A 25,259-nucleotide genomic window follows, 5' to 3' on the forward strand; every position below is an offset into this window, starting at 1 on the left:
GCGCAACGCGCACTACAATGGATTCGCAGCCGTATATTGTATGGCAAGCAAGAGAAAAAGAGAGTCCGTGTTGAGTGCGCGCCGTGTGCGCTGTGTGTATTTTATTGGATTTCGTAGCCATTTACAATGACGAGCTAACAAACCTTTTATAAAAAATCAAGAAAATTAGCAACAACAACAGCAAGAGCAGCAACAGCAGCACCGCACCAATACAAAAATGCTAGACTCGCATCCACTCGACTCGACTCAACGTACACATGTAAAAAGCTAAATGAAGTGTGCACTTAAATACCAATTTAATAACTTTAATTAAATTTTGCTGTTCATTAAAAGTTTTTTTTTGCCTCATCTCTCCCGTCGCTGCTGCTGTTGCTTGTCTCTGTCGTCGTTAGTCGCCGAGGCTCTCGTTCGGTACACACACATACACACAAACACACAGATAAATACACACATTTGTACCGCTTGTGTTCATCTCGTATTCCATCCAATTTCAATTTCGTAATTTTACTCGTCGTTGAGCTCTGCATAAACCGTTTGCTATTGCCTTCTGCTTGCCGCTCTATCGCTTGCTCCTCGCTTACCGAATATGCTGAATGGAAAAACAGATGTATAATATCGCGTTGCGATATAGCAAAGCAGGCAAGCAACCAGAAGAGAGGAGCCAAATTGTGTGTGTTTGTGTGTGTTGTGCGAGAGTGGGTGAGTTGGAAAAAAGATAACACAAAAATAAGGGATGGATGGCGGTGAGAAGGAGATATACTACTGAATTCATTCCTTCTCTCTCCCCAACAACTAATTATGTATATGGGCATTTATAAATATAAAATACAACTCATTATACGTATACTGCTGCATTACAGATTATTCATTTTGAAAAGTGCTTCTCTTTCGATATTAGAGCATTTGCCTGTGCTCACATACATCGAGCAACGCGTTGCTTAAATAGAAAACGCTGCCACCACCAACAGCAGTCGAGAAACAGAGAGATGGAATGCCCGCTCAATTGCTCACCCATTCTATACTCGAGGCTGCATGAATCGGCAAGGGGGCGAATTGGTTGGTGGTCGTGTTTGAAGTTGAAAGATACACATTACGTACATATATGCGTTTTTAGAAGATTGAACCGCACCAACGATAGAGAGAGAGAGAGAGAGTGAGCACATTGTGCACACATTAAATCCCCTTAATGCTTCGCATTTTCAATTTCAATTAGAAAATAAAGTGCACTTATCGAACGTAGCGTCAAAGCCATTTGACCAAGTTATCAAGAGCACAGCAAACTGAGGGCACACACTTAATGCATATAAATTTCTCGCGAAATTCCATCAAAACACTCATCGTAGCTATCATTAATTAGCCACTGTATCACCGTTCAATCAGCGCACACAATGTATTATTACTGCACCACCATCACCATCAATCAAATCCATAAATAACATTCATTTCACATCTTAATGTTTTCCTTTCTTTCGTTTCAGTTGCGCTTATAATTGACTTTAGCTGCAGTTTATCCACTGAAAATTGTCTGGTGAGTCCTTAATTAATATTATGCCCACTTGAAAAATCCCTTTGAAATAAAAATTATAGCAGAAAACTAGTCCATTGTAGTTTCTTTGTTCGCTTGCCATTGTGTATGCATGAAATGATAAAATGTTTGACAAGAGTGAAGTGTGTCACTTTATTTGCATGGCTGAAGAAACATCAAATACAATTGTTCGACTCGACAAAAACTTTTTGTCGAAATGACTTTATTTAGTAGTTTATGTACGGATTTTCCACAATGGAACACACACACACACACACACACACAGTTTTCGAAAGACATAAAACATTATCTTAAAAGATCAAAATCCAATTGGTCTGAGTGAACGGAGTGCTGCCATCGTTCTTCTTCTTTTTTAATCTCTTTAACCGAAACACAAACGATTTGCGAACGCGTCGCGCGCACGAGATAGAGGATAGATGATGATGATGATGATGGAAAAAATTGAAGGCAGTGTGCGCCGTATATACACAGCCACATGGAGAGAAACAAAGACTGTGCCACCACCGTGTGTATAGGCAAAGATACAATTTGTGAATTGTATTTACGAATATGAGTTTTGAACTACTCTATTTCTTTCACTCGAAAAAAAAGTGGAAGCAACAGCAAAAAAAACTGGCATTCGCCAAGCTTACTTGCTCATTTGCTCCACACCAGTGTAGTATTCTTTCGGATGCTCTCCAGTCGGAGTCCAAAAGCATTACATATATTACATATACATTGCAATATTTTCCCTTCGCTGCCATATCCGTAATGAATTAGAACATAAATATCATATTGTGTTCGAGTGAATTTCAGAATCAAAATGCTTTTCCGAAATGTTATCTGTGCGTGTGTGTGAGCTTGGAGCGAGCGAGTGAGCAAAAAGGCGGCCGCGGAAACAGCACGCATCAATAAAGTATGTGTCTGAATGTGTTCAAATGTGAATTGCTGCTGCTGCTGCTACTCTTCGTTCTTTCGATGTGTTCGAATATACTGCATAAAAAACGGCACCACTTTCGGAAAAGGGATGAAAAAAGCACAACATCAACAAAACACTAGATGCGAATGATTTTAATGTATTTGCTAAATATATAATGCTTTCCCAGTTCAGCAAATCGATGATAGCGAAAGAAGAACACATACACTAACTCACACGTTCCACGTGTGTATCGGCGAGATGGCACGAGCTCCCGTCTATTCTCTCATTTGCCCATGTGTCTGTATATTCATATTACGATATTACAAGTAAACAAATTGTTGGCAGTGCGTTACTGTTCAGTAGCAACAGAAAGCAATTTAGAAAATTAAATCAATACCAATATCACATATAGACGTTGGTGGAGTGGATGTGGGAATGCACGTACCTCACTCACTTTGGCATCGTGTGGATGGTCTTGGTTCCAAATTTGGTAATACGCTTGTGCTTGGCACACTCATATCGAAATACTTTTTACGGGCATTTTGCATACCAATCTCTGAAGAAAAAAAAAACAACGAATGGTGGGCACATCCATTCGAAATTCACCTAGTTTACATCAAATGTTATCGTTTTAGAACCGGAGCCAGAAAATGGACACCCAATTTTCTCGATAAATATTCGATTGAATTAATTTCATAACAATTTTTTTTGCGCCGAAAAAAAATTTCAAATTATTTTCAGCTCGTAAATTTCCGGTTTTTCGCGCGCAATAGTTGGGTATGAGTTGCAGTGTTCCGGTTCGAATGTATGCAAGGCATGATGAAATTGAGCTCTCTGCTTCGAAACCTTCAATCAAAACATTCTCTCTCTTGTTCGCTCGCTTGCGCTCTCTTTCAATTTCGCTCACCTCCGCACAAGAAGCCTAAAATGTTTCATTGTGCACCGGAAATGAGTTTTCACATGTGTGCTTTAATCAATATCCTTTCTCTCTTGTTGTTGCCCAGTTTGACTACCACATTCCACGAACCATATCTCCAACCATTCGTTGGCACTCTTTTACGCCTCACCTCCTCCCACCCCGTCCGCGTTCATTCGTTCGAGAAATTTTCAATTGCTGATATATGTTAGCAATCTCGTTGGAACTAATTCATTAAAAAAATTGTTCGAAGTGTATCACACACATCCTTCGATTTTATGATGCAGTTCATTCGCTCGCTACGTTCGTTCGTTAGCTCGCCCATTCGCCAGTGTATTGCTGGCTCACCGTAGACACGCGACTGCGGAATATTTTCTTGTTAAACCCAAATAAACATAAATTGGCGAATGTGTACCAATATTTTGTCGATGTCGGAGTGGAGCGAGCGAACGGAACGATTGAGTGTGTGTGCGTTGTACCAGTGTCGAGCACTCGGTTCGTTAGCTTTGTGTGTGCATATATATGTGGCCGCATCATCGTGTTCCATCCATTCCATCGCGTATGCGGTAGTCTATTCTCTAACATTGATTTCCTTTTAGCTCCTTTTCGTAATTAGAAGTTTTCCAAATGAAAAAAATAGCAAATGGAAAAGAAACAGGGAGCGCGCGCGGTGCGAGAGAGGGAAAGTGGGAGCGCGCCAATGAACGGCAAACGAATGAGCGAAATGCGCCAAAGAAAATAGCAGCCAAGGATTCAAAGTATCAGCAGCAGCACCGAAACGAAACACACAAACACCGAATTAAATGGCATAGATAATACACATATGTCGACTAGAAATAATAATAACTGTTCTGAAACAGTAATAAATTTTCAAACTGCCACAGAATTCACATGGCACTATGATTTATGCACAAATATTAATAATTGAAGATTTTCGTTGTGCGATTTTTATTATGCCTTAGCATGCATGATGAACGCGGCCACCGCCACACACAAACACATTGTCGAAAATAGAGAGAGAGAGAGAGAAAAAAGACGACGAGGCGTTCTCAATCATCGTCGTACAACGCAATTAGAGGATTTTTTGATGATTTAATACAATATTTGGGTATTTACTGCATAGTCAAAATCGTATTCAAGAGATAAAGAGTGCGGCAAAGAGTGAGACATAGAGAAAATCAGAAAAAATCTGCCAGAACATATTTCTTTTGTTTCTTGTTGGCTTTGGATCGACCGAGATCTATCTTGGCACATTCAGATAAATCACAAATGATAGTTGAAATAGTTTTTTTTCGTTCATGCCCTCAACAGTCAACACTTCGCATGTAATTATGAGCATTCCGAACTGTAGGAGAAAAAAAAGAGCAGCGACGCTGAAGTGAGATGGAGGGAAAAAAGGGAAATTTGGCATTTGTGTTATTGTTGAGATTATATGCTATATGCATGAAAATCACTGGGGACATGGCTATACGTATCCGATTTTTTGTTGTTGTTGTTGTGCGCTATGCACACTAAACTAGATCAAATCCAATTAATGGCAAATGATTCGTGTAAAATGGCATGAATAAATTTGATTTATTTTCGCAAAAATTGACAATCAGAAGGACAGCGAATAAATAAAAGTTGACAATGGCTTTTGGAATTGAAGGTTTTTTTCTGCGTATTTGTGTGTATGATTTGGCTGCAATGTGAGAGTTGAGTATTTTTTTTAGAGACAATTCCATTAGTTTTAATTTGGTTGTTGTGGCGTCAGTTTGTCGATTGTGATGACGTATCGCTCGATACTCGGGCAGATATTGGCGGCTTATGGAGATTTGGCTGGATGGATCAATTCAATTTTTGCTAATCATTCAAATTGTTTGCAGTTTTTTTTTGTCTCTCACTCTTGTTTTCCCTCACTCTCTTTTTCGCTCGTGTTCCCGTTCTCTCGTTCACTCATTCGCTCTCGTACTCTCCGTTTTGTGTTCACTCTTTCCCGAATAAATTCAATAGACAAATATTACTCACAGCAGGTTATTGCTCAATCATATTCATGGTTCAAAACGAAGGAGTCCTTCGAAAGGACATACTTCCGAAAAAATCAATGGAATACTTCAAAAGCGTAGGGTAATCAATATGCTGCGAGAATGAATAAGGGAAATAATTGTCGGTTTCTTCGGCTATTTTTTGTCCGATTTCTTGAAAATCTAGAGTGTTTTGCTTCTATTGGTTTCGTTATTGCCACATCATTTTTCGGGAGGGTTTTTCATTGTTGTTGCTGCTGCTGCTGATGATGATGCTGTTGTTGTGAAAATGCTGCAACGAACTTACATGCGCATAGTTAGATATTGTGTTAAAACATTTTCTCTTGTCTCAAACCGATTCACTTTCCGATCGACGCTCACATTCTCTCTCACTGTTTCGTCTCTGCATAACAAATAACGTAGCCATGCTTGAATTCGTTCATTCGTCTGGCAATATCCAGCTCCTCACACAGACACACTTGAATAAATGTTAATGTTTTTCTTGTTATTCACTTTAAATTTTAATTGGCTCTCTAATGAATTTGCTTTATAAATTTTATGAATAGATTGTTTGTCCTATTATGTGAATTCCGTTCACAACTTCGTCGCTCCGATTAGGACGACGACGAAAAGGAGTAAGCATAAGAGACAGAGAGGGATGGGACAGGGCACATTTGGCTGGTGTGCTAAAGTGAATCGAGTATGTTTATTTGCTGAATCGCACGTAAATTACCTCTTGTGTATCGTATGTGCAGAGTAGATGGTTAGCAGTTGTTGCTGTTACGAATTGGACACACCATTTCCAAACGTCCTATCTAACGAATTTGCTGAGAGAGTGAGAGCGAGCATCTTATGCATACACACACGTTGTCTTGATTGCATTATCAGAGTTACCATGTGAATGAGTACATAATACATAACCCAATTATATAGTTTCTCTTGTCGTAATTTTCCGTAATTGTTTGATAAGTCTTCGATAAATTCATAACCGCACACAAGTCTAGTGGTGGCGGCAGCGACAACGGTCTCCCCCATCGCAAAATGACGATGTCGACGACAACAACGACGATATTGTCGTAAAATTTGATAGCAAAATATGATTGCGAAATTTGGTCGCGATTTTCGGATTTAAAGAGAGTGAGAGCAAGAGTGTGAGACAGAGAGAACGAAGGAAAAAAATCTATTTAAATCAATATAGCTGTTTGCTGTGGCAATTTTCATGGATTCAATTTGTCGCGCATAAAGCTGTCAATCTGATGTGATACAGAGTTTTGTATAGCAGCGGCTCTGATGTCGTCAACAGACTGATTGCGAATAAAAACGATGAAATGTCGACTACGCTGTGAAAAATGCGAACGAGAGAAAAAAAAGCATTCACTTCACGCGTGTTTCGAATTTATCCCTTTGATAACAAACGCGATTGGGCCTATTCCAAAAAAATAAAATCGTCATCATCACCATGCTTTTGCGATATTTTATATTCTGTGTGCCGTTTTATAAACACCAATAGAACGTTTCGCTTGTTAGAATTCAAAAATCGATGTAAAATGATGAGACTAATATTTGACGAAATGTTTGCATATCAGTTGAATGGTCGGCCAAAATTCGGGATTTAGTCAGCCTTAATCTTCGGAAAGCTGCCAAATATCCCCATACTTCACGCAAAAAACTAATGCTGGAAAATGTGCCCGAATTATTCGTCTTTTTTTCTATCTCTACCTCTCCCTCTCCCTCTCTTCGTCAAATAAACAAATTGCATTCGATATTTGTATATGGATTCATTTTTTCTGTGTGTATGTGTGTAGTCAAAATCCAATTTTCCACTTCCTTCTCCATTCGATAATCGAGAGCGTTAGCGGCTCCCGCTTGGCAGCTCGCTCGCTCTCGCGCGCGCTCCTATTTAACTTTCTCAGACGTGCTTACGGCTAATGCTTCAACAAATATGTATTATTATTGTGCACACGTCCATGATGAGGTAATAACAATGCTTACACTGCATATTGCCGCTTTAATCGTTCTTATGACGATACACACACCTCACACATTGATAAAGGCCTCCAAAACGTATGTGTTTATTAGACTTCTTAAACGCTTATGGATGTGGTAATCAGGCTGGTGATGTTGCCATTTGCTAAACCAAATCGATTCGACTTATTACGATGAAAAATATTCCATACACAACTGTGCTCTATTTTTTAGAAGTATTTCCTGTCTTCCTCTATTTCCATCTCTCTCACTCCGTGTTAAGTTAACACTGTTAGTGATAAACATTTTTTTTCCTTCCAAATCTCCGTCAATGTCAATTTCTTATTTATTCGAACGATTTCCGAAAATTCCGCCCGAAATCCAATGATATGCCCTTCATGCATAAGATGGCATTTTGATGCTTCAAATTCCATTGAAAATTCATAAAAATACGATCATCTTTCAGCTTTGCCCAATTATATTCGATCACAAATAAGGCGTTAATAGCTAACGAGTTGTCAAAATTATCATTCCGACGAGGCATAGAGAGAGAGAGAGAGAGAGAGAGAGAGGAAAAAATTCTCAACTGTTCGAGATGCCAATTAATTGGACCAAAAATTGCTTCGTTACAAACGCACACGTAATATTCATTCAATCAAAACTAATTCGCCATGGCATCATTGAAACGCAATAGCGACATTTTGCTTTTTATATCCCGACAACATACATCCGTGTTGTATTCAAAGTCGTATTTGGTGTGCTGTACGAGCGCAGAACGCACATCAAGAGAGAAATAATTTTGTACGAGTAATGGGCAACGATAACTAAAGTACGAAAGTGTTCATTCAAACGTAATAAACATGCCGATAATCGCAAACAAAAAGAGCGCCAACCAAAAAAACATCCCCTCAAAAATGCCGCTTGTGAATTCACTGCCGAACATCTATACATAATTGAGAATAAACGCATTTTGACGCGGATTCTTCCTCGTCCACTTTAGCAACTTATCGAACTATTTATGGCAAAAAAGAGAAAAAGAGAGCGAGTAATAGAGAGAGAGAGAGAGAGAGAGCACTAAAAAAAGAGATGAAAGAAGAATAAAAAGAAGAGAAAAAAATTGAAGATGTAAACATGTGTTCTTTGGCGTTGAATGAATACCATCTAGAGATTTATTGGTTTGTTTGAGCTGTTTTAATCTTAATAGAAAAACATCAGTCAAACGATTACTATTCGTTTGAACAGATCGTTTTAATGGATTTTATTGTCTGTGTGTTTGTGCTCACGTTTGCAAATTGAATTTGCCTATTGTTTGGTATTTAATCTATGAATTGAAAGATGCTGATGTTAGTTTGCAAAGAAACGAGTCGTCGAAGCCCCATCCATTAATGGTGCAGAAATTCATTAATTGCCTCGTTTTAGTAGCATTAAACTCTGCAAAAACCGAGAAAGTTGTTCATACTGACTGATGCTGCTATATGTATGTGTGAAACCCTGTGTGCGATGGCCAATCACTTCATCACTTTCTGTCTGTTGGCAAAGCGTAAAAGAAACCAAACAGGTGCATTGAATCTCACGGTATTTTGCAAGTTAATAAATGTTTTGAGGAAATGTAATACTTTTCAATTTTCGATTGAACACTGATTGAATAGAGAGAGAGAGGGAACAAATGTTCGTTCACAAAGAGCTTTATTTCGCCCTAGTGTAACACTATATACGCATATAGAGGTGCTTAGCAATCATCTAATTCCATGAAAACCATTCTAAATGAAATCCAAGCAATGCTTTCCCATATCGCACACCAAATTCATAGTCATATATCAATGCTGAATAGAAGAGAGCGCCATAGGCAAATCAAAAATGGATCCACACTCATAAAACAGATAATCTGTTCTGACACTACTAATTTTATAATGTTAACTGGTTGGGACCATTTCGGGTGGAAATATGGCTGAAACAAATTTAATTTGATTCTACCTACCTTCGAAATGAGCCTGAGTTCAAAATGGCTCATTTCAATGGAGCAAGAGAGAGCGATACAGTCTATTGAGTGATTGTTGCCTGTGATTATTATTATATGCTGGCTTTCCATGAAATTGAATTGTTCTGCATTCGAAAGGGAGCCTTCCGCAGTTCTGTCTGTGTGTATGCATATAAAAGCGTGTGAAGCGGCTAAAGCTAACACATACCGAAAGTATACATTGAAAAAAAAAATCCAATTAAATCAGCAAACCACTTTCTTTAATTAATAATATCCAAGCCAAAACATAATAGTTGTAACACACACACACATAAAATGAGCCTGAAAAAAAGTCAACGTAAAGACGAAAATAAAACAAAATACCAAAAAACATTAATTATATTTTCCGTTCCGTTCCGCGTTTTCGATGCGCGCGCGATACGAAGAGTGTTGGTGCACAGAAGAAGCATATCGTCTCATCGAGGTTTTTGGTTCTTGTCTGCATGCTCTTGCTTTGGCTGCTCGGGTGTATGTCTCGGTGTGCCTTGTGTGAGTGTATAGCGTGCGGCAGCTCGGTTTCACGTTCCTTTTGCCCGTTTTCTCTCTATCCGTGTACACGCTCTCCTCACTCACTCTGACCCATCACATGATTCCGATGTATTTTCGCACATAATTTTTTGACGATGGTATGAGGTTGAGTGGTGAGTGCTTGTTGCGATCGAAACCGCCATACTATACATTTTCATTAAGTTTAATTAACAACAACAACAATGGGAGAGTGAGAATGAAAACGGCACATCGAACACACAAATGAACGTAAAATGAGAGAAGGAGAGTGAAAGAGAACGCGCGCGCAAAAAATCCAATTATATTTATCCTCGTCAAAAGTGTGTATTTGAGTATATGTCTGTGTGTATGAGGAAGTTGGTTTCGTTTTTATATGTGCACGCTTTTAATAGTATTTGTAATGTGCTTTCGGTGTATGACATGGGCCACGAAAAAAACAACAACAGCACACACCAAAGAATTACATTCAATTAGAACGTTCGAATGAGAGAGAGAGAGAGAGCGCGCGAGAGGGAGGAAAAGGAGCATTGACTAGAGCGGCAAACAGCGATTTCGATGCGTTAGGAATCGTCTGAACAACTACAATTTAACGTGCACAATATCTTTTGCTATTGCCATTGCTACATGATATGAAAGCGGGCTGACGGGATGGCTGGTTGGTTGGCGTGCGAGACGATGAGAGAAAAACAAGAGCCAGCTCAAATAAAAGCAACTATAGCAAACGACTGAACTGAACCAAACCAATCCAAACCAATGTTGAACAAAAGCGAAATGCGTTCGCGCTTCCTCTCTCTCTCTCTCTGATGCTATATAACGCTAATACACATCGTCTAATTAATTCTGTTCTAATTAATTGGTTAAATTCTCCCACTTGGTTCGAAACAAGAGCTGCTAGCTCATACACACACAAACACAGTCAAACATACAACCCAACCCAACCCATTCCATGGACTTTTAATAATCTTGCACAAAAACAACACACGCTTCAACTCCTGACGCGCTGCTCTAACTTTTGTGCTTTTATACAAAACGCATATACAACTCACCGTGTGTATCGTCTCAAATCGTTGTAAAAAAAACAGTAAGCATAATGTGACTGGCGCGCAAACGGCGGAGGTGTGTACCGAAAGAAATGGAAATCCATATCGTGAAATGCACTGGCACTTGCTCAAAAGATTCATACGATATATTTTTTGGCGGAACAAAAACATTCGAAACGATTACACAACAAACATCTTGGGCCTGTTTTGTGTTGTCTGTATGTATCATTCTCCATGGTGCCGTGTTTAATTCCATTTCAATTCAATTCAATTCGACGGTGGCCCGGCAATAAGAAATGGTTTTCCTTTTTTTTCATTCTTTCGTGCTTTTTTCCGCCTTGATTGACGTAATCATTTATAATAATAACTGTTCAGTTGATGTTTAATTTCTTAAAAGAAATCCAATTTGAGAAGGGCGAAACCGAGTAGGCGAACAAAACGAAAGATAGAAGATACGACAGAAGGATATTTATGAATGGATGGCATTTCGCACGGAATGACAAACCAATCACACAAATTAGATAGACCGTTCGTTGTGTGTATGTATGTGTATGTGTTGTGTTGTGTCATATGATGGCATAGTTTACAAGCGCCGCCGCTGCCGCCGGTTTAGGCCAATGGTTCCGTTTATATCATTAAAACTTGACTTCATTTCCTTTAATTCGTTTCGGAGCCCTGCACCATTTCTAATCATATTTGCTTTTTCGCCGAATATAACGTAACATTACATTACATTGCATGGCATGGAAGTAGGCAGCAGCAGCAGCAGCAACAAAAACAGCAGCAACAACCACACGGGCAACAGCACAGCATACACACTCGCCACCGCCTTTATCAACATTCAATTTGCGAGAGCTCATCGAGCCAATCCGCCTGGGTATGTGTGTATGTGTATTTCACTTACCCTCCAATTGACTCAATCCCGTATTTTCATAAACGTTTAACCGAACCGAATATGGCTTGCTCGTTCACTCTCTCGGTCTCTTTTTGATACTGAATTGAAAACGAAACAACAACTGTGAACAAACCAACAACAGAAATTGCGCTTTCTGATAGATCCACAGCAAACGACGATACGATAATTTAAATAGCTAGATTGGTCTTGATCTCTTCTTCTCTCGTCTCTGGTCTCTCATCCTCATTTTCTCTCTCTCTCTCTTCCTCTCTCTGTCTCTATCTCAATCTAGCAAAAACTAATTGCGGAAATTCAAAGAGATTTCCCCAATCAATTAAATTTTCATGCGAATCGTCTCCCTTCGAGCACGAATCAAACAAAAAAGCATTTATCTTTTCTATTAGCCATCGTCAGCATGACCGATGATGCAGCTGGATTTCACATTGCTTCTGGCTGATGCCAATGGTGTCGTTGTTGTTGTTGTTGCTGCTGCTGCTCTCGTTGTTCGTTTTCTCAATGCGTACATACAATCTTTTGTGATCTTTGAATTTGGCTCCTTCGTCATTTTCTTCGTCGTCGTTCGAACTGTGTGTGTAACCGAATTTATGCACAAGTATGTGAGTGTGTCTGTTCAATGACTATGGCTGTGCGTGTATTCGAGGATGTTGGAAAAACTAGATGCGGTTGACGTAGTCTATTGAAAAGTGCAAACGAACGCACGTTAACAATCTCGCTCACTCGGTGCTCCGTCTGAACGCCCGAGATTTGCATTCCAATGCAAACAAATTACGAAACGAACATTCCGTTGAAAATGCGGGAAAAAAGTAGCCAACGGTTACGATTAAAAAATCGTTTAAATGTTTTCCTTTTGTTGCTTTTCTCTTCTCTTACTCACGCTCTCTGTCTTCCATTCTTTCTCTCGTTTCGTTCAGCTCCGTGCGTCCATGTGAACACAATTTTTTTTAAAATGCAATGTGTATGTGTCTGTGCCAGCAAATAAGCACACCGAAATACGGGGAGATTTATAATTTTCCGTTTTCATTAATTTAATGATGCTGAAGCATTGTTTGGGCAATACTTACTGAACAAACATTCGTTATGCAATACAATCGTTGATTGCGGAGAAACCGCATAATTAGTTCCAACTCAAGTTATAATTGGAAAGGAATACTCAAAAAGTGTGTGTATGTGTGTGTGTGTGTGCAAGTGAGTGGTGAGCAGGAAAGGCGACGGCGAGTGAGCGAGCAAAGCGGGTGCTGTATTGATAATGAACAGGCAAAAGCGCGAACGGAAAAAACAGGGGAAAACATTAATTGAAAAGGAGCAAATTCATTTAGTTTAATCCCCGTGGCGAGAGAACGAGAGGCATAGAGAGTGCGAGGAGATGTAATGACATGCATATGTTCTACACTCACAAAAACCAATTAGTGCGGATTCCATTCACGATTAATCAGTGGTGGATTTTGTAAGGTCCTCATTAAGGAAGAAGTTTTTCGCTCGTTGCTGCTTTGCTTGCTGCCGTTGCCGTACTCGCTCTGCTCGAACAACAACCACCGCCACACAATACTGACCTTAAGGAAAATTTATTAAAGTTACGCACCGAACGCTTTGGATTTTGTTCCGTTCAACAACAACAACGTTCATATATAATAATGCTGAGGGAAAAAAGAGAGAGAGAGAGAGAAGAAAACTGTTTAATCAGTTTATGATTTATGGCTATTGTGTGCTATGCCGATGGTTGTGTACACCTGACGAGGATGTCTACATTTTTGATTAAAACTATGGTGTATTGCTTCGTCGCAAACCCTTCGCCCACAATATATACACACACACTCTCGAACTTTGCAATTGAATTGGATTGGATTCTGGTTTTATGTTGAACGAACGGGCGAGCGAGCGAGCGATAGAGAGAAAGAGAAGTAGCTGAAGCGCGCACCACCGAAATGAAAGCGCACACAAATGGGGGAAGATGGAATGAACATCAATGAGAGATAAAATATTTCATTAGATTGAAAATGTCTATACGTTTTACGTAAACAGAGCCATTTTGCAGGCAACAGCAGCAGAAGCAACAGCATGGATGCAATTTCATAAAAAGCCAAAATTTTCATTCCGTTCTTTGCTTTTTTGACCATATTGGTTTCGTTCCTTGTTGTATATCTGCTGTTGATGCCGTTGTTTGGCATTGTGTGCGAAAGTATTTGTGTGTCTGTATGATGAGGACGATGACGGCGATGTTGCTGCCTGCTCTCGTCTCTGCATGCGAATGGCATGGACTCGTTAGGTATTTGTTCATTTGCAACGATGAATTATGAATGGCCCGAAGTGAATATAACATGAAATAAAATTAATTACATGTAATTGAATTGAGTTTCGTTATACTCCTCGAAACCTGTGGTGCACATATATAAACGCACTGGGCTTGAGAGCGTGAGTGAGAGGGAAGCAAGTATGTACTCACATAGTGATTCTATATTGCCATTCCTTGTGTATATACTTTTCAATGCAAACTACACAATTACTTAAAGTCCCAAAACGTTAAGCGAGCCGATAAGAAGCAATATTGCACTTGCATACATACACACACACACACACATTCGGAGACCATATGCAAACGATGGGTCGATGGAAAATCAACGGAAAACGGTTTGCATTGTGTATCTTTATGTATTTTTCCAACTGGCTATGGTAAAGTACAAACAAAACCTGGCTTAAAACATAAATTGCCACTAGAAATGGCGGGGCCGAAACGCACACACACACATATAGAGACAGAGAAATAGAGAAAGAGAGAGAGATAGACACATACCGAAAGCGAGTGCGAGAGCAACAGAGATACAGATAAAAACGTACGTCAGCGATGATAATGACGACGACGACAACAACAGAGCACGATACAATTTTGTACTAAATTGCCTGAAGTATTAAAACACGTGCAGCAGCAACATCATGTCCCAACCAAGTGTCCAATTAAATTTTTTGATAAAGTACAAACAAATAAATCTTTTTTGATGCTGTTGTTGCCGCTGCTGTTGCCGCTGCTGTTGCCGTTGCTGGCAAAATATTTTTTTTATATTCATTTTGCCTGGTGCTCTGTCTCCTATGTTCACATTGCATCGGATGCGTGTCCGGACAAAATGAATCGACTTATATGATCCGAAACTGTGTTATTGTATATACTATACATAGTAGCTCATTCGATCGCTCGTTTGCTCCCTCTCTGTCTCTCATTTCACCAAATTTCTGTATACGTAACCTTAATGCTGTAATAGAGATTATTCTAAATATTAGTTTGCGTGCTCATACTTTGCATTTCATTTCATTTTCACTGGGTGTAGAGAGCTGTGAAATTAGGATAATACCGTGTGCGCCTGCCTTTCTCCGTATCTTTCACCCGTCATCGTTGTCGCTGCTACTACTGTTGTACTACGGCGTCGTTGTCTTTGGGCGAAGCGCGCGCGCGCGCGTTTGGCCAACGAACCCAAAATATACGTTCGTTTAATTTTAGTTTAATTAACTTCAGTTCCCCATTTAACAAGAAATTAATTAAATGAGAAGAGATAATGCAGAAACACAATTTACAAAACAAAAAAAATGCGCACTCAAAAGAAAAGCGACCATACTTCTTCTCGGTTCTTCGTACATTCATTCATTCGCTTTTTTCACTCTCTATATTTTCTATCCAACGTACCGCAAAACCTTTGCCTGGCCGTTTTGTGTCGTTTTGTTGTTTTTCATTTGCTGTGTTTTGCGCAAATTAGAAAAAGGGCTTTTTAGCATAGGCGTTGTACCCGTTCGGGTGTCGAGGCCGAAAGAGAGAGAGAGAGAGAGAGAGAGAGAGAGATCATTTATGATTCTTAAAGTGGCAGTTATTTAAGCTCGATTCATTCACAAAATTACGATCCAATTGATTATAAAACCCAATACGCTTCAAATGAAAAACGAGTGTATTTCAGAATGAGAGAGAGAGAAAAAAACACACCGAGTCAAGAGCATTCGAATTGCCAATTGAATGCAACGCAACCGCACGCTGCGAACGAGAAAAAGAGAATAGCAAGAAAAAAAGGAAAATCTCATCATTTGATTTTATTTGCAAATTGGAAAAATCATTGCGTTGGTTCAAGGTTATGTAAAGACGGAATATAGTAGTACTACAACATATTGCTAAAACATCTCTTGAACGAAGAGAGAAACAGTGGTGGAAACGTAGTTTTACGCTAATGCTGCTGCTGCTGCTTCTGCTGTTGCTGCTTTTATGCTGTTTTGCTGGCTTGAAAACACCCTCAGCTCCGATTACACCGACTATATTTAAAACCATAGTTTTAATTCATTAATTAAAATCCTCTTGTACGAAATATTCACTAATTGGCCTAATTGGCCATTTCTCTTCTGCTCTCACTTGCTCGCTCCATATATAATTGCATCTCATGCGCAATACACTTGTACCGAGACAACATCTCTATATCTAGACCAACGAAGTAACGAACGTTAGGTCTTGAAAGCAAGTCTCTTACAAGATACAAGGGCTCATTCATAGTACAGTTTTCGTCGTTATTTTTTTTTGCCATCGTTGTTGTTGCTGCTGCTGTGTCTTCCTCTCTTGTTTCAATTTGATAATTTGAGGATGGAGTAAGAGTGAGAGCGAGAGGCGAAAAAGAGAGGCAGAAGAGAGGAAAAAAATATCACCACTGCAACTCGATGAAAGTGATGTTTGAACGTTACACGGAATAAAAGATGACAGTAATTGGCTTGTTTTAGAGATATTCTGAAATCATTTATGGTATTATTTGTTATTACGAATTTATTTTTTTGTGTGTGTATGTCTGTGTTGTCGTATGAATCAGGGCCTAAAATTTCAAAATTTAAGAACATCCCGATATTTTAAAAAAATTAAAAAACTTAGGTTTTCTGCTGTAAAATAAATGAAAATAGACTTTATTCTCCTTCTTATCATCTACGCAGTTGAATAAATATTGTTATGAATTGAGCAGTAAATATTTGAGTGAAAACGATAAGCTAAATTAAAAAAAAACGAATAGAATATATCAAACTTTAATAATTATGAGTGCTTTAAAATTTCTTAATTGTTTTGATTTCATCATCTTCATCGGAATCTTCTTTTTGTTCTCGAGCACTTTTGAATATACCTTTAAAATATGGCGCATTCTTTGCTTTTCTGTCCATAACGCCGGAAAAATCTTTGCGTTGCTTTTCGTTCATAAATTGTTTGATTGCCATCCTTGGATCCCAGTCTTCGAGATCAGGCATATTAAAATGAACGTAAAGATATTTTACTTGCGTTTCAAGTGAGATACTGCTTCGTAGTGGTGTCTTTATTCTGTTATTTGCGCTTCTAGACCTTTCCACGTCCGCTGAATGCGGCGTACACGCTTGAATTCGTGTTAATATAGTCAGCACTTCTTTGTAATTTTTCAAATTTGTAGAATCTTTTGCAAGAGTTTTGATGATTTCATGCAATTTCCCATTCAATTTCTGTGCAATCTTTTGTTGAACCAACTCGTTATATTGCAATTGAATTGATGTCAAATCGAGATCAGTTGCAAAATTTTTGTGAATCTCGCGCAAATCGGCACGTTGATCAAACGTTACAAATGGTTCTATCAGTTTTATTTGCTTATCATCACTATCGAACCGTTCGGAAAGACAATTCAAAATAGAACCAATTTTATCACTTCGAATGCTTTGAAAATCAATGCCAGACGTTTCTTGTCTTGTACGGCCGTTTTCAGATCGCTGAAGTTCAAAATGCTTCAGAATAAATCTTCCATCATCCGTTTCTTCGATGTCATTTTTTAGCGCCTCTTCCCATCCACCAAGAAGAAAATCTGACTGTAAAGTTAACAGTGCATTACGAAGAGAATTGATGTTTTGCACTAGACTTATGATCGTTAAATCATCGCCTTGTAATTTTTTCTGGTAACGAGAATAAATGTTCAATAAGTCAGCCAAAAATGCGATGACACGAAGATTATCAATTTTCTGAAGAAAAATAAAAAAACCGTTTGCTTTGCTGTCGTTGTTCTTATTTTCATCGAAATATGTCATTAATGCCACCCATGATCGCAAAATATTATTTATAATTGCGGCGCTATACTCCGTCCAACGAATTGTAAACAATTTTGGCAATTTCGAGAGATGTAGTTTGTATTCAGCTGCAATCGATTCGAGCTCAGCTGTACGCAAGCCGGATTGACGCAAATATGACGAAATGGAACTGAGTTCATTCAAAGTGTTTTGCACGATGGTATGTGTTTTGCTCACGTCACCCCAAACCAATTCCATACGATGTGCACTGCACCAAATTTTTAATAGCGGTATAACTGACTTGATGCGACGTATTTCGTCTTCAATGTATTTCCATAAACCACCCTTTTCGCCAAAATTTACATTAGTTCCGTCGGTACAAATCGAAGAGATGCTCAACATCACAGTTTCATACAGTTGCTCACCAATATTGTCAATAATACCTCTTTTTACGGCATCAAACAGACCAAGTGCACCTCGTAATTTCTGTTCGCCTATACCAATAAAAACTAATTCAGGCTCACCATGAGCATTGACAATTTTAAGCAAAATGTAAATCTTGTCGATTTGTTGGCGGTCAATCGATCCATCAACACGGAGAGAACAAGCAAGAGCTGTTTTCAGTTTCCTTTCAAGACATTCCTTGTCCGATCTTACGATAGTGCTTATCAATTCCAAATGAGCAACTGGGTTCACGTACTGTAAATTTAAAAAATGCACAGTTGGCGAATTTTTGTTTTCATATTCAAAAAGTCTCCCAGACTCGGCACCAACAACACGCGACGGCCAACTCCATGCTGAATTACCCAGTTTTTTTGCATCGACGAATACGTCATACAAAAGTTTCGTTACATGCGACGCCAACTTTTTATTTGCTTTGCTCAAGTGTATTTCAATACCAGACTTTAATTCTCCTGGCAAATTAAGTGCGAATTTGCATGCTTTGTGACACTTTGATTCAAAATGATTTTCCACATACGACTGTCGGTAGCGAGCGCCTTCAGATGTTGTGATTGGAGGTGGTTTTCTGTTATCGGTATTCATTTTGACAATGTTTGGAAATGCCATACACACGTTGCACCGAACATAACGCAACTTTGCATCATTTTTATCACGCACTTCAAACGATTCGATGCATTCTTTGCATTCTTTGTGGAAATCCACTTTATTAATTAATGTTGATGTTGCTGTTGAAATTTGATCGACTTGATTTTCATTTGTTTCGGCAATTTGTTCATTTGGTTCGGACTCTTCGATCACTGATGAAGTTGAAGACGAATTTTGTTGTAAAATATCGGGTTCGAACGTGGGAATTGCACTCGCATTTTCGTTTGATGTATTTACACCGCTAGAGTCATTTGGCTTCGGTTTTTTCACAAAAAACCGATCAATACTCGTCTGAATGAGAAATGAACAAATACAACATTTGAAATAAAAATCCATACTACATATGTTCATCAATTTTTTTTTTCAAAAACTTAACATTAAATGAATTTGAAATGTTACCTTCTCGTTCCTTCTCTCTGACATTAGCGGGCTACTATGAGAACCGCTCTTGATTGATTTCAATACACGAATGAAAGCAGCCAAAAACAAAATGCAATTAATGCTCAAATCTTGAGGCTTGAACACATTGCGCTGTTCATCATGCGATTATTATTTTATGTAAACATTTCTGTGTTTGTTCACAGTTCAAAATAAAAGTTATCACAATAATCATTTTTGTTGATTATACAGCGGATATGTCTCGCCTATGTGGTTGGCAGTGAACGCAGTTGACTTTTTTTTGCTGACATGCAACTTTTGCCAAAACCAAAATCAAATGACCGAATAAGTCTCGGTTACTCATGAAATGAATCATAATGAGAAAAGTAGCTAATAAATTAAACACACTAAACGGTATAAATAAAGTAAACAAATTGATCGACTTTGTGTTGTGCACAACACAAGATATCGCCAAAATACAGTTCTGAAATGAGAAATATCATTTGAATATTGGGCTGTTACTTTTTTATATGATAAGAAATCATATTTTAGCGTTGAATCACCACACTCTATTCTGAGAGTGACGATTCACAGCAAAATATGATTTTCAAACGAAACAAAAGTAACATCCCGATTTTCAAATAAGAGCAACACTTTTCAAATAAGAGGATCCCGAATCGGGTAGAAGATCCCAAAATTTTAGGCCCTGGTATGAATGGTAGAGCTCCTCTTGAAAATATTGATCCTTTGGAAATGATTTAAATATAAACAAATTCTTCGAAGCATTATGATACTTTTTCGTTGAATTTAACGAATTTTCTCTTCTATCGACTGAACGATAAGTGATTTAAAAAAATGTACACAAGGAAATGGGAAATGGCAGCTTTCAAAAGAAATATTAATAGAAAATTACTTAAATACGTTTCTATTTGTGCATCATTAGGGCATTCATTGCTTGCTCCATTGACGAGATCGCAAGGATGCACCTTTTAGTTAAATGTTTCACTATATCCAAATTCAAAATACATTGGTTTTAATTTCATTTTCTCTCATTTTATGTTCACAGATCGAATGAAAGTCCGTTTCCTAATTCAAGACACCAGTATCCAGTTTCAGTGGCAGTGGATTCGAACGCAACACGAATGCCAGACATGTGAACAAGTTTTGTTGGTTTTATGTGCAAATCGATAAAATTCATTACACTTAGCAAATACGAAAACTGATTTTCAAGACAAGAACAAGTTAAGAAGAAGAAGAAGTAACCATCGTACATTTTGTGGGACGTTAACTGAAAAAGTTGTTGCACATTTGAGTGAAGTTTTTTCATCTGTTTGTGAAGATAAGATTAAAGTCAATTTTCCGTTTGAGAGCTGTATACGCCGTTTGCCTTAATCAAAACAACAGAACAAGAAAAGAGAGAGAGAGAGAGAGAAAAGCTCCCGTTGCGTTACTTGCGTTATTTGTTGTGTTATTCGTTTGTTTGATTTTTACTTTGTGCTGTAAACTAAATAAAAACCGTCAAGCTGGCCGCCTCCGTAGCAATGAATTCATATCATCCGTATGGGGATATATCATCACCACATCCACCTAGTCCGGACAACAACAACTATGCGTCGTCAATGTCAATTGGCAACGCTGGTGGACACCATCACAATGGTCATGCACAGCTCATGAGTTCGATAGGTGGCCAACAACAGGGTTTTCATCAAATCAACAACAACAATGCAATGTTGAACAAATGTGCTGGCTGCGGCAGTAAGTTTCTTATCCTATATATTCCTACCGATAGATCGATTTCTAGTGCACAAATTCTTGAGGCCTTTTGTCTTAAGTAACATACATTTGGTGTGCGTGTGTGTGTGTGTGTGTGTGTGTGCGTTAACATCAAATACATTTCGATGTGTGGAATGATTTGCAAAATATTTATTATCATAATAGGTAAAATAGCCGAGCGATATCTTCTATCAGCAATCGATAAATTCTGGCATCACACGTGTCTGAAATGCACTTGTTGCGGCGCTACATTAGCCGATTTGGGTACGGTTTGTTACACAAGAGGAAATATGATACTATGTAAGGCTGATTATTCTAGGTAAGTTTTCACTCAATTTATCTATCGTATTATTCACTTTGTTGTAAATTATCGTCATCATCATCGTCGTCGTCGTCGTCGTCGTTGTCGTCGTCGTTGTCGTCGTCGTCAATCCAAATGCAAATTCCCGATGCATTCCAATGTGCAATTGAATGGAGGAAAACTTATTTAACAAATAAACACAATTTTAATGCATTGTAATTGAACTTGATGAGAAATGTGTATCCGCATGCAGCCGAATAGCAGAATAGGTATGCATAGTATGTGTATGTGCTGGAAATAAAAAAAAATATGTTACAAGCAAACTGAATTGCAAATTGAAGGGTTGAAATTAATTACGTTTACGGAGGGAGCGAGCGAGAGATAGTGGAAACATGATGATGTGTCTGGCAAGTAAGCAAACTCAAATAACACAAATTGCATTTGGCACAAAGAATGTGCCGTCGCACTGACCACAATGAAATCGATTATCTCGAATCTATTTCCTTTCCATGCGGCTGCACAGTGCACACACACAACGCTCGTCCTCGCTGGCTAACTCTCTCATACTCAAGATCTGTGCAAACAGTTGCCGAATAACCGTTTATCACATATATTTTTGCACGTATGGATGATGAAGTGAGTGGGCGGTGAGGTGGGTGATGCTTTCGGGTAAAATTTTGCCTGTTTACATTAGTTTTTAATCTGAAATTCAATTTATTAAAACAATTAAAAGCGCATACTTCACCGTCAAATATACATACGCACTCGAGCCATTGCCACTAGCCAACCACTCGTCATCATCGTTCGTCTCTGCTGCTGCTGCTGCTGCTGCTGCATTTCTCGTTCCGAATTTCGACAGACAATTCCATTCACGCAGCTATCGAGAGCAGACGAACGGGCGAAGGATAGAACGAAGATGGCAAAAAAATAGCAGAAACGGAATAGATTGCATTCGACGTGGTGGATGGTAACGCCGGCTACGGCAGCGGCAGCAGCAGCAACGACTGTGATTGGTTATGTGTATTAGCTGTGTGTGCACAGCCACAAAACAAGCTGAAGGCGCGAAGTGATTCAATTATTTTACGCGCGTATTTAAAACAAACATACTTTGGCCATTTTGTTTGCTTTCTTTTCATTGCATCGCCGACGAGAGTGAGTATGTGAAGCGCTCTCTCTTTCCAATATAGAAATCTCCAACAGTTTTTAACAAGTTTTTTTTGGTAACAGTCGTGTGTGTGTGTGTGTGTACTTTTCACGCGTTGCATATTCAATTTGTTTTCTACTGTTTTTTTGCTGCCGCCGATGTTGTTGTTGCTGTTCACTCTTGGTCACGACGGCCAACCAAATTGAATTAAACAAAAATAGTGCGCGCAGGGAACAAAAAAATTGTCGCCAATCGGCTAGATGAAAAAATCAAACACGAAAACTCATTTCCGCTTGACAGACTTAACAACATCGCGGAACAAACAGTACTTGCCATCTCGTTTATTTAGATTGAAATGTGTCGATTTTCCCTGATACATCTTCCTTTTGTTGCGATTGCCCGATTTTAATGAGGTTTTTCCCTCATTCTCGCTCACATCCTCGTCTGTCTGTTGTTCTCTCTGGGCTGCAATAATACAAAACTGCATCAAAAATGCAACAAAAAATCGCATGTACGACGAATATGATCAAATGATTCATATTTTATTAAGGTTAACATGAATGAATATTTCAATTTCCTCGTGGAAATGCGTGATATAATTCAGTAAAGCAAAAAAAAAATGAAGCGAAATAATTAGCACAATGTGCACCGGATTTAAGTATCCCCGAATCGAAACTGTTTCGCGGCTGCATTTTCCTACATGTAGGTACAAAGTTAATCTAAGAATGATTTCCATGTAAATTTATTCGAATTTCCGTGAGCTGAAATTGGAAAATAAATTTTTGGGAAATTCATTAAAAGTGATCAAACGGAATGCAAACTTTGCTATCGCAGCCAAATTGAGTCTCTGACTCATTCCAGGGGCTGTGCGTGTGCATGCGAGGAAATTTGTCGATGGAAAAGTGCAGTGTGGAAAAGCTGAACATATATTTGATGTAAGAGAAAAAGCTATATGGAATTTACGATTGAATGCGCTTTTAAAATCCACCTCGATTCAACTGAGATTGACTTGCAAGTCATCTCATGGCACCGTCATGTAGTTTCATGTTTGTCAAAGAGTGAGAAAGAGCAGCAAATTCTAATTTCATGCACAGCGACTGAAAAAAAGGAGGAGAATAGCACCAGTAATACACGACGGACGGACGAACGGACGGAGAGAATATTCCACAGAGCGAACAGTCAACAGCAGCAGCAAAGCGAAGCAAGCAGAGGCAATCAGTGAGCTTTAAATGATGAATCAATGGCAAACTAATTAGATTGGCATTCATGCTGCGCGCGCTCTCCGATATAAAACTAAAAATTATTTTATCACCATTGTTTCTGTGGTGTTGGCAAAATCACGCAATGAAATATTATCACAAAGCTATTGTCGAGTCGACAGAAATCCAGATATCTCTATATAATACATATAGATAGTATTTTTTTCACCTTCAATCTTTTATCATCTCAGCGGCGTGTGCTTTTTTTGTTGAATACAACAACAGCAGTGGCGACAGCATCCGATCCTTGTGCACAAAAAACGCTGGCAACAGCAACCGCACCAACGACACAAAAAATATACGTGAATTAAATGAGAGAGTCTTTTTTTGTTGTTGTTACTCTCGGTCGGTTTTGTTTTTGGATAGAGCATCGCATGTAATAAAGCATCAAATAATTATACGTTGAACCGTAGTATAGCCGGGACTGTGTAGTGGTGTTATCTGTGATAAAATCGTTTATTATACAATTGAAATTTTTATATGTAATACCTCGACAATGATTGCGTTGATTCTTTGTGATAGCGGTGATGATGTATTGTTATTTCTCTATCATGTAAATAACAAGAGCAGCTCTTTTTTGCACACACTCTGCACTCTCCTTGGCAATGGATAGAACGAGAGAGTGAGCTATTCTAGATAAAAATGTGGAATTCTGCTTTCATGGTTTTTGCTGTACCTAGTAAATTCGTTTTTTTCCTGCTGCGGCTGCTGCTGTTCCTGTGTGTGTATGTTATCATTACGACTGAATCGACGTTGAATGGAGCAATATGTTTTGAGAATGCATGTGCAATTTATTATATTAATATAACGTTTATTCATATTTTATGAAGTGATAGAGTGGGAGAGAGATACCGGCGTTTTCTGTACATGGTGCCGCTCATTGTGCGCTATTATCGGATACACGCATTGTATTGCATTATGCACTATTATCACTATGTTGCACGAGATTGCCACCACGTGAAATGGCACATCAACACATTAAAACTGAACTGAACCGAACCAAAGCCGATGTGATGCATGTTGAAAGTTGCAACGAAAATACACACATATTTTGCGATGCAGATTCTATTTTTCGTCTGTTTTCATTTGCCCGAACAATATTATTTGAATGAAATTTTGATCGTTCGCAGATAGTTTTTGTTTGGGTTTTGCTGGTTTTAGCCGCATTCACCTATCTCCGAATCATCATTAATAATAATTCAAGCGGCATTAAGACCATCCAATATTCTGCACCAATCCCTTCCAATAATGATCTCTTTTTGCGTTTATTTGCTTACTCTTTCCCTCAGTTGTTGTTTTTTTTCCAGCATATTCATGCTCAAATTGATGGTTCCCATGTGTACGCTCGTTTTTTTTTTATATCGATATCGATTGTGTATGCTTCAACTGCAAAAATGTCCAAAAAATAAGAGAGCAATAGAGAGAGAGAGAGAGAGAGAGAGAGAGAGAGAGAGAGAGAGAGAGA

General features: G+C 38.6%; 1 protein-coding gene across 7 annotated transcripts in view; it reads left to right on the forward strand.

The window, feature by feature from the left end:
• Positions 1-25,259, forward strand: part of LOC129566750 (LIM domain transcription factor LMO4) — a gene marked incomplete at its 3' end in the record, with an annotated part of 80,189 nt that overhangs the window by 50,792 nt on the left and 4,138 nt on the right. For all 7 annotated transcript variants that reach the window (XM_055442955.1, XM_055442952.1, XM_055442954.1 and 4 more), the window contains 3 exon segments: positions 1,479-1,528; positions 20,384-21,072; positions 21,256-21,409. In XM_055442955.1, the coding sequence (XP_055298930.1) occupies positions 20,859-21,072; positions 21,256-21,409 (368 nt within the window). In that variant the 5' untranslated portion in view covers positions 1,479-1,528; positions 20,384-20,858.

Source organism: Sitodiplosis mosellana, unplaced genomic scaffold, assembly GCF_009176505.1.
Source record: "Sitodiplosis mosellana isolate CC-2019 unplaced genomic scaffold, AAFC_SMos_1.0 Smas_scaffold_5, whole genome shotgun sequence".
Lineage (NCBI taxonomy): Eukaryota > Metazoa > Arthropoda > Insecta > Diptera > Cecidomyiidae > Sitodiplosis > Sitodiplosis mosellana.